The sequence below is a fragment of the Miscanthus floridulus genome, chromosome 14, assembly GCF_019320115.1.
Source record: "Miscanthus floridulus cultivar M001 chromosome 14, ASM1932011v1, whole genome shotgun sequence".
NCBI classification, from domain to species: domain Eukaryota; kingdom Viridiplantae; phylum Streptophyta; class Magnoliopsida; order Poales; family Poaceae; genus Miscanthus; species Miscanthus floridulus.
In genome coordinates this window covers 29,885,576-29,898,437 of record NC_089593.1, presented here as the reverse complement: position 1 = coordinate 29,898,437, position 12,862 = coordinate 29,885,576, and the positions used below count along the sequence as shown (strand labels likewise).

The 12,862-nt window shown below is 44.8% G+C and overlaps 2 protein-coding genes across 6 annotated transcripts; one reads left to right on the top strand and one right to left on the bottom strand.

Annotated features, from left to right (window-relative positions):
* The first annotated feature begins 1,044 nt into the window (after positions 1–1,044).
* Positions 1,045–1,428, top strand: LOC136503275 (classical arabinogalactan protein 9-like). Its single transcript, XM_066498403.1, has one exon. It carries the CDS (start codon positions 1,045–1,047, stop codon positions 1,426–1,428), a length of 384 nt encoding a protein of 127 aa, XP_066354500.1.
* A 3,706-nt stretch (positions 1,429–5,134) lies between these two features.
* Positions 5,135–12,579, bottom strand: LOC136504940 (uncharacterized). 5 transcript variants are annotated; one of them, XR_010771016.1, is made up of 11 exons: positions 12,248–12,579; positions 10,475–10,531; positions 9,614–9,691; positions 9,020–9,073; positions 8,681–8,763; positions 8,366–8,465; positions 8,224–8,286; positions 7,089–7,367; positions 6,494–6,554; positions 6,127–6,402; positions 5,135–5,575 (listed from the first exon to the last, which is right to left on the bottom strand). XR_010771016.1 is itself a non-coding variant. In XM_066499992.1 (10 exons), the coding sequence occupies exons 1-10, from the start codon at positions 12,530–12,532 to the stop codon at positions 6,302–6,304; spliced, it is 1,161 nt and encodes a 386-aa protein (XP_066356089.1). In that variant the 5' UTR covers positions 12,533–12,579; the 3' UTR covers positions 5,135–6,301. The 5 variants fall into 5 exon arrangements, 2 of the variants coding, with proteins under 2 accessions (XP_066356089.1, XP_066356090.1); XR_010771017.1 differs by having other exon boundaries at positions 6,235–6,402; XR_010771018.1 differs by having other exon boundaries at positions 5,135–5,569; positions 6,235–6,402.
* Between the last annotated feature and the right edge of the window lie 283 nt (positions 12,580–12,862).

The window sequence follows — 12,862 nt, the reverse complement described above, 5'->3', positions numbered from 1 at the left end:
GAAAAACGGAGCTAAAATGCGAAAGTTATGATTTAAACGGGTTTTCCTATAGCCATATATTTAATTAAATCTAATCATAAAATTAAAAAGTTCCAAACTTGACTAACAGTAGTTCCAACATGTAGCTTATGAAATTACGAAGCTAACGCGATTTGAATGGATCAATTCGGAGCTAAAACGATAATTTTATAAGCGAAACAGTTCAAATGGCATTTCTGTAAATACTGAAAACGTATTTTTGACTTAAGCCGTGAAGTTTACGTTTTCCAAACGAAAATGCGCATTCGGGGAACTACGCCTTGGACTTCGGGTTAGGACTTAGAAAAGTCAAGGGTCTCTTTTGCAAATCAGCCACGTGAAATATTTAATAAATTCCTAACATTCACAAAATGATATGCAGCAGCATGTATGCATCAAAAAAAAGTTTCTAACCTTATTTTTAAATTTTAATTCCACAAAATTTATTATTTCCCTATCTTTTAATGCTCACAATTTGCATAAATAAATCATATTTAGCTACTTTAAAAGAATGTCATTTTTAGGGTGTTACATAAATGTGAATACTATTTATTAAAAACTTGGTCAAACATGAAACGTGAAGTACTTTAATTGACATGCAACCCGTAGTTACATCCTTTTAGGGACTAGCCCTGCAGTGGGGGAATACATTTGCATCTTGAGGCCGACAAGTTTGACGGATGCTTCTCCTTTGGTTCTTAACCAATCTCACTTGTCAGCAAGAGGACTGAATGTGCAATCTCTGGACCTGTCATTGCTCTTTTCCAGTCATTTATCTTATTTCTAAGAGTAAATTACACAGCCGGTCCTTAAAGTATTAGGCTGATTTCGTCTGGATCCCCAAACTATGAAATCGTACTCTTGGCTCTCCAATCTACTTAGGCCCTCTTTAGCACGGCCCATCTAACGGCTTCTCGAGCGGCTTTTGATGAAGCCGTGCCAAACGGCACTCTGCAAAACGGCTTGCGCCTAGAAGCCGGAGAGAAGCCGTTCGGTGGCTTACACAGGGGAGGGCAAGCCAAAAAAATGTGGCTTCCCCGGCTTCTTCCTCACCTGCGCGTTGCTTTTCCATCCTTGTCCCCGGGCCTGCTCTCCTCCCCGGCGCCCGCGCGCCAACGGCCGCCTCCCTGCACCGCCGGCCTCCTCCTCCCCCGCCGCCGGCCTCCTGCTCCTCCCCGCGCGCCTCCGTCTCCTCCACCACGGCCGCCGGTCTCCTACTCCACTGCCCCACCGCCGGCCTCTAGCTCTGCCCCACCGCCGGCTTCCAGCTCTGCCCCACCGCCGGCATCCTGCTCCAGCCAGCGCGCCCCGCCTCCGCCCCTGGTTCCTCCCCCGCGGCCAGCCTCCTGCTCTGCTGCGCCGCGCCCCGCCAGGATAAGGCCGGGAGGGAGAGGCCGATTGGATAAGTAGAGAGGAGGGGAAAAGAAAAGAAGGGGAGAAGGAAAGATAAATAAAATGTGAAAGAAAAAGAAAAGGAAAATGAAGAGAAAAAAGAAAAAGAAAAAGAGAGAAAAATATATAAGGGTATTTTGGATATTTGACATCTTCTTTATATTTTAAAAAGCTAGGAGAATCCGTTTTGCCAAACGTTTTCGTACAAAATAAGCCAGAGCCAGAAAAAACTGCTTTTCCATAAGAGCCAGAGCCTGAGCTGTTTTTTCACGAGCCAGAGCCGTGCCAAACGGGCCCTTAATTCGATCCATGTAGGTCCTAAACAGCACAGGCGGTGTTAAGCAGTCGACGTGGCTGTCCACGTGCGCACGTGAGGCACACGTGACCCTCGGTAGGTACTGACTTTTTAGCAAAAAGCCCCCGCACGATCTCACGCTCCGGCCCTCCTCTGACCTGCGCCGACGATGACCGAATTCCCCACCACCACGACGATCGAGCTCTGCCCCCGAGTTCCAGTGTCGTGCCTCATCCCCCAATCCGGCGGCCGGGCGGCGCCCCTCTTCCCCTGTGCCGGCCGATCTGGAGGCCGCGCCCGGCACACCTCTCGCACCGGTAGCTGAATGCCGGCGGCCCGCCTCCACCTGCGCGGGCGGCCAGTCGTCCTCTCTCCCTCCCATTCCAACTGCGCGGTTACGCCCAGCACCACCCCATCTCCTCACCGCGCCCAGCACCACGCCATCTCCTCGCCTCGCCCAGCCTCTTCTTACGCCGGCCGCGCCCCACCCCGCCTCTCCTTGTCCCGTGCCGGAGGTGTCTCCCCGCCTCCCCTCATCTCATGCCAGCTGTCTCGGCGCACCGACCCCCCTCTCCTCCCGCGCGTGGTGGCCCCACACCACTTCCTCCTCTCATGCTAGATCTACGCCGCCCTTTCTCTCCACCTCCTACTCCGGCGGCACCAGCCTGTCTGGTGCAGGGCATCCGCCCGGCGTCGAGGTGAGGTGGAGCAGCGGCGGCGGCGGGCTGGGAGCTGCAGGCCCGCGGCGGGGGCGAGGAGAGTGGCGCGGATGGGGAAAGGGTGGAATGCGTGGAGGGAAGCCATCATGCGCCGGTGGGCGGCGAGCCGGTCTCTCTAGGCTCCGGTGTAGAGGCGGGCAGACAGCGCAGGCGGAGGCCAAAGCGCGCCCACGCCCCACGGTAGCGGCCCAGCTGCGGCAGGCTGCGCCCTTGGAGGTCTCCATGACTCCACATCTGTCCATGGCCGCTGACGTGCCGCGCGTTGTCCTTTGCCTCTGCCTCGTTTATGGCACACACCGCCTCAGGCTACCCAGGCGCCAAGCAGCAAGGAACTGAGGAGGCGCCGCCATGGGGGGCAGTACGGCGATTCTAGCAAGGGCCACTCGCGTCGACGGCCACCGCAGAGGAGATTCAGCCGCGGCCGGCACACCTCGTTGGCCCGCCGATTTTGGCAAGGGCCTCTCGCATTGACAGCCAGCGCGGAGGAGATCCGGCGTCTACCGTGGAGGTGGAGGTTGGATGCGACAAGATCCAAGGTGATGGAGCAGAGGCGCCCGTATGTTTTCGACGCTCCCAACGCAGAGCTTGATCGCCGTGGTGGTGGGGAGCTCGGTCATCGTCGGCGCAGGTCAGAGACGGGCCGAAGCGTGAGATCGTGCGGGGGCTTTTTGGCTAAAAAACCAGTACCTGCCGAGGGTCACGTGTGCCTCACGTGCGCACGTGGACAGCCACGTCGACAGCTTAACACCTCCTAGGCTATTTAGGACCTACATGGACCGAATTAAGTAGATTAGGAAGCCAAGAGTGCGATTTCATAGTTTGAGAACCCAGACAAAATCAGCCCAATACTTGACCGGCCGTGCAATTTACTCTATTTCTAGCATCCCACTACTTCTATAGTAAAACCAACGCCCTGAGACACGTCTCGTCCTTCCAGTCCAAATCGCCGCGGCCCTGGAACAGCGGTGAACGGTGATGCGGCTAGCACCTGTAGTGGCGGTAAAAGAGAGGAGCATCCAGCTCCTCATCTGTGTAAATGGCGGAAAGAAACCTCAATTCTGATAGATTCACACCGTAGGCTGTCTCCCCAAAGCAAGACCTCGGCAAAGATAGCTGCTACCACCGCTACTCAGGGGCATCTCCGCTTGCCTCCATGAGATTTGCCCTTGTGCTCTCTTTTCTGGGCAAACTCCTTTAAGCAGCTCCACATCATATAGGTCAGCATCACATAGTGTATCTGCTCTCGCACATTACAGCGGACCAGACTACAAACGCATACACGGAACTGAAGAGACCAATAGTGCTTTCAATCAATACACACAAGAAAAAGGTAGGTGATCGATGAACACAGCTGCATTTTTCCCCCCTTCGAACATGTCATGTGGGGCCACAGCTACCACCGTCGCAGGCGCAACCGCGACGTGAGGCGGGCCGCGGAGCGCGCTGAGCGCGACGCCCAGGCCAGCACGCGCGATGCGCAGGGAACATCCAGTGGCTAGGATAGAAAGAAGGAAGATTTGATTGCTATCTTTCCCTAGAATCAAGGATTAGTTAGTTTCCTTTTCAACAGCTAGAATCAAGGATTAGTTAGTTTCCTTTTCAACAGCCCGAGAGGCTATATGTATGGATCGAGGGCCATTTGATAAAGTAAGAAAGATCAGTTATCCTAAAACCTCCCTCTCTTCCCCAAAGACTCTCAAGCCCGATCACCGTGAGGGGTATAACCTCCAGATCGGAAGACACAGCTGACGGCTACGATCTACGTAGCCGCGGGCCGCCTACCCACGATCTCCAGGCCCTTGACAACCTGGTATCGGCTACCAGACGATCATCCTCCGCTACACCTTCCACCGCCGCCGCGCCTTCTGCCCTCCACGCCCAGCCGCCACCACCACACTCCCCATCCGCATCCGCCGCTACTTCTGTCGCCATGGCAGAACCCACGCTTGCTGATCTTCTTGCCCAGATGCAAGCCATGACCGCCGACCTTGCCGCGCTGAAGACCGACATGGCCTCCGTGAAGGCACAGTCCGAGTCGTCCGGATCAGGGGGCGCCGATGGCCACCGTCAGCTCGGGCCGCGCGAGCAGGAGTTTCACCCGAAACACAAGAAGTGGGATTTTCCCCGCTTCGACGGCACCACCGATCCGATGCTCTTCATCAATAAGTGCGAGGCCTATTTCCGCCAACATCGCACCACGGTCGACGAGCGCGTGCTCATGGCGTCGTACCATCTGGACGACGTCGCGCAGCTCTGGTTCCTCCAGCTGCAGACGGATGACGGCACGCCGAACTGGAGCCACTTCAAGGATCTCCTCAACCTGCGGTTCGGCCCTCCCCTCCGTTCCGCGCCCATGTTCGAGCTCGCCGAATGCCGGCGCACGGGCACCGTGGCGGACTACTCCAACCAATTTCAGGCTCTCCTTCCGCGCGCGGGCCGGCTCGAGGAGTCGCAACGCGTCCAGCTCTACACCGGGGGCCTTCTTCCACCGCTCAGCCATGCCGTCCGGCTGCACCACCCGGCCACCCTCGTCGAAGCCATGAGCCTGGCGCCCACGATCTCCAGGCCCTTGACAAACACATGAACACAGCTTCACTTTGGTGATTAGATTTGGAAAACATATCTCAAAATGAAGAAAGTGGGTAAAGATAAACCCAAATATTCTCAGAGCACGACTCCAGCAGATCACATCAATGGAAGGCATAACGCATAGAGGTGTAATCAGTTGCAGTTCCAACATCACCAATATTACAGATAGAACACAGGACTAGGAATCATAGGAATGTGCGATTATTAGCTAAGCTGTGTTAAAGTTCTGAAAATGTCTACCATTCATACCGAACTATCCTGAATAAGTGGATTGCTAAGGAGGCGGAAGTTCACAGAGAACAGGTCCTGGTCAATCACAACCCCTCATTCTAAGAGTAGTGACAAAAGAAGTTACTTTATCATCTAAATGTCAGAAAAATGGATCCTATCCTCCAGTAAGAAAATGCCGTAAGATTGCCTGCCTAGTGTTTATATAGTCTTCTAAAGAAGGTTCATATGTCACTAAGATCTGATCATCTGAATGCACAACAGAAACTGACGAGAATAAAGCAGTTGCTTTTCTGATTGCGAACTTTTGGATTCATGAAGATTTAACCTGATCCTGTGGAGATGAATAAAATGCATCAGTTTCTATACATGGCTTAACACAAGAAAACTAGAAGAAAAGTTGTTCTTGACTCCTTGAAGAAAGTTCTCTTGCAGTCATGAGATTTATTAAGGAACAGAAAAGGGTACTTTCAATACTGCACTCTGCACATTTGGCTTTGGCTACTTATATATCTAGAACCAGGTAGTCATGAGAAAACCAAGAAATAAAATTTTGCACCTCAGTTCAACACTATGTACCCCAAAGAAATCAGGTGAATCCAACTTCAGTTTAAAGACTGGATAGTTGAACTTAACTAGAATGAAGCCTGCTATTTTTTTTTTCTCAAACATGCAGGTGTATCATCATTATATTAAGAAGAAAATGAAGCCAGCTATTTTTCTGACGGACAAAATTAATTCTAGGTTTTCAATCACCATGCAAGCTTCAATGGACAAAACAGGCAACTGAAGGCTTTGGCAAGTGGCAGCATATAATTCTTGATCAAACTACAGTAAAATTAGAGATGACTACAAGGTGTACAATGTGCATCATTCTTGATCAGCCTGAACTTATAGCAAAGGACATGTTTGGATGTCTTATTTGGCCTGGTACAGATACTTCAAAGTTGTAGTCACTGAGGTGCACTATTCATAAATTGGATTCAGGTATACCTTTGATAGCCAACAGCTGACAAAACCTGGACGCCCATCGACAGAAGCCACTAGACAAAACTTGCCTTCAAGTATTCAGATCATATTTCACGTTAGCAAGGTACAGACCACAAGCAGGTGCCATATGGGGTGCAGCAGTCACCGTCTTTGCATCAAGAATTCTCTCAACTGCATCAAAAGTAATATTCACTTCAATGCACCATCATGAATCATGAAGCAAAAAAGGTATTCAGATAAGTTGAAGAACATAAAACCAGACCATCTGCAGTTGTTAGATCTCCTGTCCCAACAGATTTTAGAAGACCGACCATCAACCTTACCTGTGTCAAATAGGGCATCAGAGAACTAGCCAAAAAAGCATAACAGTAATAACAAATGGATAGAGCATACAGCTTCCCATATGGATACTGTGACAGCAGCATCCATCAAGTTATAAAATAAAGAAAGTGTGGCTGCCAACACAAATGGTAAAAGCGATGTCAATGAATTTTACTCTAAAGGCACTCAGATACAAATTGTATCACGTTTAACCATACATAGATAAGACGTGAAAAACTTGAGACATAACTTGGAGATCCTCAATTACTAGGACATAACGGAGAGATCAGAACTTGACCCAATATCCACTAGAGATCTTATTAACATTTCCGCCTTTACTTCTAACACAATGCATATAAACAATGATGAAGAAAGTAGATCAACTGAGCATCACATCAGGTAGAGAATAAGAGTACTTATAATCCAATATACACCAGCACAAATCACAAGTTTTGGTGTTAATTAACACTCTAAAAATCAAGAACAAACATGCCAAGAGTAACTAAGAAATCTGACATTCAAGAAAACAAAGTAACCTGATGGTAAAGAAAAGACCGTGCCCTTGCAGTAACAACAAAGCAGCGGTGCCTTGATCTCTTTCCAAAGTCTTCTCCATTCTCGAGTTCTGATTTCACACTGCTGGTACAGCAACCATCAGATCCTTTCCCAGAAGATTCTATGTCTGGTGTCCTTGAATAAACAAGAGAGCCATTTGATGATTCCAACTCTGATCTTTCCACACTTGAAGGAAAAAACATGAAAGGGAATACTTCTGTAACACTAAGTTCATCCAGAGTTCGCACTGGAGAGTTTGCCTGCAAGCAATAGTTATTAAAAGACATCAATGGCATGCAAACAGTTTTATAACCCAAGAGAGCACTTGTGAAAACTGGAGGTGGAGTTTAGAATTTTCATTCTGTTACATTGTTTAAAAGCATAATTCATTGGTGCCCTGGGGTTTGGGCATCCACTTTAACCAACATATAGTTAATCCAACATGTTGCAATATTTCCAAAAAAAATCATCACAAGAATCATGTATGTAGTACACACAATCAAATAAACCTGCAATGGTTTAATCTCAAATTCATCTTTGATTTTGTTTCTTGACATCTAGAATGAATTTGAAACTGAATTGTTGCAGATATACTTAAGGTTATGGGTATTGTGTGCATGATTTATTCACTAATGGGGATGCCCACACCCCTGTACACAAAATCTGCACTAGTTTAAAAAATGGCTGCCCAGGTGCATATGTGCTAGGCAACACCCCGGATAGTGTCTTTGCCACCTAGCCCACCTAGGCCTTATCCCATGGGCTACCAAGCAACTTTGCTTTTTAAAAGACTTTATTTGTCCTTTTGAGATGCAACCCCAAAAAAAGGCAAACATAAATTACGTTATTGAAAAGGTAACTTGTAAAGGAAAATTTAAGACAAGTGTACTTCACAACTTTAATTTGTATTCTGACCAACCCATTTGGTTTATCAATGTGGTTGCAGTGGAAAGGCGAAATGTCCCTACAGCAAGGGAGCAGTGAAAGCCTAATAGCAGAAGTCCTAAACATCATGATAAAGAGATAAAATGTGCCTTTGTCTATGATACACTTCTTTATGAACTCCATGCACTTCAAAAACCTGATGATTCACAATAGTTAAGAAGTAAATATCACCTGACATCCAGCTGCTCGAAATGAACTGAAATCATGATGGCCAACAAGTATGCTGCATGCTTTCTGAAGAAGAGACACCATCAGTAAAACAGCAGCACAATTTTACATCAGCAAACAAGTAAAATACAGCTACAGACTTCACCTTCATTGCCTGAATATCCAAATCTTCAGATATATGCCAAGCAGAGTTTTTCTCAAAGACAGATGTAGATTCAGGTCCAGAAAGCAAGCGATAGTGATATCTTCAAAAAAAAAAGAGTAAACATGTAGTGTGAACATTTTCAGCATTTCAGAAGGCGAAACAGAGTAATCTATGAGCTAGCTTAGCTATTATTTTTTTAGTACATATCTTAAAGCTGCAAGCCATTTATAAATACTGGACACAAGACTTAAATTAGTATATGAACAAGATCAATTTTAAACATGCTCATATTGTATTATATATTCTGCTACCTACGTGCGTTCTAGAGCTTTGTATCTAGCATGAAAATCTGGTGCAACACAGCGAACATCAGTCACCATTATGTCACCTTCATTCTTCTGCAAGGACAAAAAAGTGGAGCACATAAATATAAACAGCAGGAGACCAATTATAGCAAATATGGAAACCTAGACAAATCAAATTTAATCAGCAACACCTTTTTCTTGTTCAAGAAAAAGAAAAAAATTTGGGGGTTTATTCAACTCAGTAAAACAGATCAATCCAACCAAAATGAAAAGAAAATCTTCAATGTAAATTTTTCATTTTGTTTTCCATGAGTGATAGATTCACAACTTCATTTAGTCCAAAACTTACCAGTAGAAAGTGGTTCACAGCGCGTTTTACAACTCCAGGCTCATGAGGTGTTAACTGCAAAAAGGAAAAAGCAAATCAGCAGCAGAAGTTATAAGAGGTACCGCTGTTCTAGAAAACATATTTCTATTTACTTCCTCTGTTCTAAATTATAGGTCACTTTAGCTTTGTTCTAAGTCAAACACCTCTAACTGAACAAGTTTTTAGAAAAACATATTAACATCTAAAAGTTCAAATAAGTGAAGACATTTCATATAGAAATATAATGAAACTAATTGATGTCATAGATGTTGATGCATTTTTCTTTAAACCTGGTTAAATTTAGAGAAGTTTGACTTAGGACAAAGCTAAAGTGACCTATAATTCAGAACAGACAAAGTAGGCGATTTAGAGTCAAGGTCAGAAAGAGTAATTCTATTGCTTGTAAGATTCTATTTTGGAGAACATAGAAGATGTAAATCAGGCACAACAACAATTATTATACACATACTTAACATGCAAAGATCAAAAATGAAATAAGTTTATACTGCCAATAGATGCAGACAAGGCCTGGTGGGTAAACAGTGTTAAGAAAAAGAATGGTTTTTGTGTACATACAACTTCACCAGGCTTCCTTTTACTTATCCGCTCCACATCAACATGACAAACATTTGATAAAGCATGAACACCTGCATCCTGAACAAAAGCAAACGACATTATAAACACATTAAAATAGATCTCCAGAATCCATAGAAGTGTGGCCAGTACAAGGATAAAGTAGCCTGAACAAAAGCAAAGGGCATTAAACACATTAAAATAGATCTCCAGAGTCCAGAGAAGTGTAACCATTACAAGAATAAAGTACTGAAAAAAAGTATGCATCACAGATCAGTAAAACCACTAATCAGGCCTCAAACCACAGCAACGATCTGATGAACTCTTCCTACACAGCAAAGTATGTTTGGAACTAAGGAGTAGATAAACAAAGCCTCATATAGCATGTCATGCAAGATTCAATCCTAGCTCCATATTTGACGCTTATTTGAATACAACCTCCTTTCTGTTTTACTTATTGTTTGGACACCAGCATAGTCTCCATCGCACACCTTTGAGCATTTGTATGTTAGCTATGATTTTGAAAATATAATAATGCAGACGTACTTTTGATGAATCTGCTAGTATCATTCCATTTTGCAAATACAAATGCATTTGTGGCTGGTAGTTCGTATGCTAGGACAACATTTTGTTGAGAAAAGAAATAGTAAAGCAGGTATTCTAGGACATCTCAGAACAGATATAGTAAAGCATCATAAGTTCAAAGCAAAAATGTCAACAAGATAAAGTCCATTGAATTTTTTGCCTTTGCATTTGCATTAAAGCAAGTTCTCATACTATGATACTAACCTAGAAGGCAAAGATACATACTAACCTAGAAGGCACTAAATTTATTCACATTTGCATTAAAGCAAGTTCTCATACCGTTCGGCTAGAACAGAATATCGAAACTGGCTGCCCAATAAATCTGTGAAATGCCTCCTGAAATAACAGAAAGAAAAAGGATAAACTGTTAGCTAGATCTAACATCCACTCCTTAGCCTCTACTACTAAGCAAACGCTATATAAATACTAAAGTAATCGACAAAGAGGCAATAGTTTTGACGGTAAGTATAATTAACTGTGTTGCAGACTTGCAGGTGATGGTGATAATGATGGTGACATTAAAAAACCAATAGAAGGCTTGCTGCTAACATATTAGTGGATTGGTAGTGCAAGCATTGTGGTTTAGTATTACCGCTGCAATACCATGTGATGTATATACAGAAGCCTCACTGCTTTTGTAGGCCAATGTACAGATGACATGGGAAGACTAACGGAAAACAATAGCACTGATCCTAATGTATCCCTAAAACTGTTTGTTCTCTAGTTTCCCCTGTAGATTTGTGGAAGGCAGAAGGCACAATGAAATTTCCTTCTATTTGAGGCAGACCCTCATTGTTTTTGACATGTCTAATTTAATTCCATGGAATCAAATGAGCTGTAAGAAAGTTGTCGAGTAGAGAGCAGTTACTCTTTTTATACCTTCTGACTACTAACCTTGCAATTTTCCCTCTCCGTTAGGGAGCCACAAATCTACAGCAATCTTCCACCCAGTTTACTGACCAAGCACCAGAAAGTAGGAATTTGTTTACCCTATATGCATTCTGATTATCATTCCCGCTAATCTTAGGTCGATCACTAGGCTCAACTATCATCAGCCAATTGTCCTTAAGCATCAGATCATATGAGCAAAAAAGTAGTTCAAATGTCACAAATTTTCCTATTCCTACATCTAAAGTCGCTACCTCTAAATTTTAAAAATGTAAAAATCCACAAGGTTAGCCATCTCCAAATTGAAGAAATCTCAGCATCAAGTGGCTTTAACTCCAATTCTGTAACTTCATGTTTTGTGCATTCAAGTGTAGGAGAAGTCCTATAAAAAAAAAAGTGTAGAAGTCTAAAGACTTATCCAGGATGGGGATAACTGGGCATTATATGTTCACTACTTCAGTAAAAGGGTGAGGATTAAACACACTAATCTTGGAAGGATATAGGCATATAGTGCAGAATGTTAGATACAAAATAAAAAAGACGTGTTGAAATCTTTGGTAGCATGGATAGTATGATCATGGTAATAATCAGCTACATAATCTTAATCATGTACATGGGCCAGTAAAGGGTGACAAGGGAGGGCACAAAAAAGCCTTTGGGAACAGGAAGCACATGGTCATTTGTATTGATCAGCTGCCAGTTTACAAGTGACAGGAAAAAGCCTTGGAACCATTTTTCATGTCCCACAACAAAATCTAATTAGATGCCCTGAGTTAACAAAATATAAAATGGATGTTTCAACAACATATCTACAGTGTCAGGGCATCATCCACCTGGTTTGAAGGAGTGGATGGAAAACATTTGCAGCCTCTAATTCAGTGACCAATTCATACATAACTATCACAATTCACAACCATAGTTAAAGCAATAATTCCTCCAGTGCCATCCAAACAAGGTAGCTAGGTCACATCCAAGACATTCAGACCAGAAATTCACCATGTCCCTGCAATTATCTATTATCCCATCATCCTCAAGGCTATCTCTAACGAAACTCTCGGGCATCAGCGTCTCAAGAAAAATTAATTTTAGAATTTGCATTTGCACTACACTAACATCTTGTGCTACTACTTTTGATCTTACATCTCAGACTAGCAAGCGCCTTACCTCGAGGACGCCGACGACGGTGCGCTGGTTGGGCTGCTGCTGGGAGCCGGAGAAGCGGGTGCCAATGTACTCCACGGCGACCAGGTACCTCTGGGCCCTAGGGTTCCGCGCGACGGCCATCACCTCGCTCTCCACTCCCGTCGCCGCGCCGCCGTTCGGTTTCCCCGCCGGCGTTGGGTCTGACGGCTCGGAGAACCGCTGGAGCTTGGCCGACGGCGTGGCGTCGTCGAGGGAGGGGTCACAGGGTCGCTTGCTTGAGACGGCGGCGGGGTTGCCGTGGCTCATGGCGATTGTGGCATGGATGGGACAGGAAGCGAGGGTTTTGGGAGGGGTCTGGGAGACTGGGAACAACAAGTGATTTTTTAGGGTAAAAACGACAGAATTTCAGAAATCCACCGCAAACTAGCTGTTTAGAATTTCAAAAGAAGAAGTTACTCCATTCTGATACATTTATTTATAAATAATAATAATAATATACTTCAAGTAAGCTTATAATACCAACAATAATTACTTTAAATTTCTTTTAAAACACTACTAACAATAATTTACTTTAAACTTCTTTAAAAAATTATATCTACCAAAAATAATTAGTTTAATTTCCTATAAACACGTGTA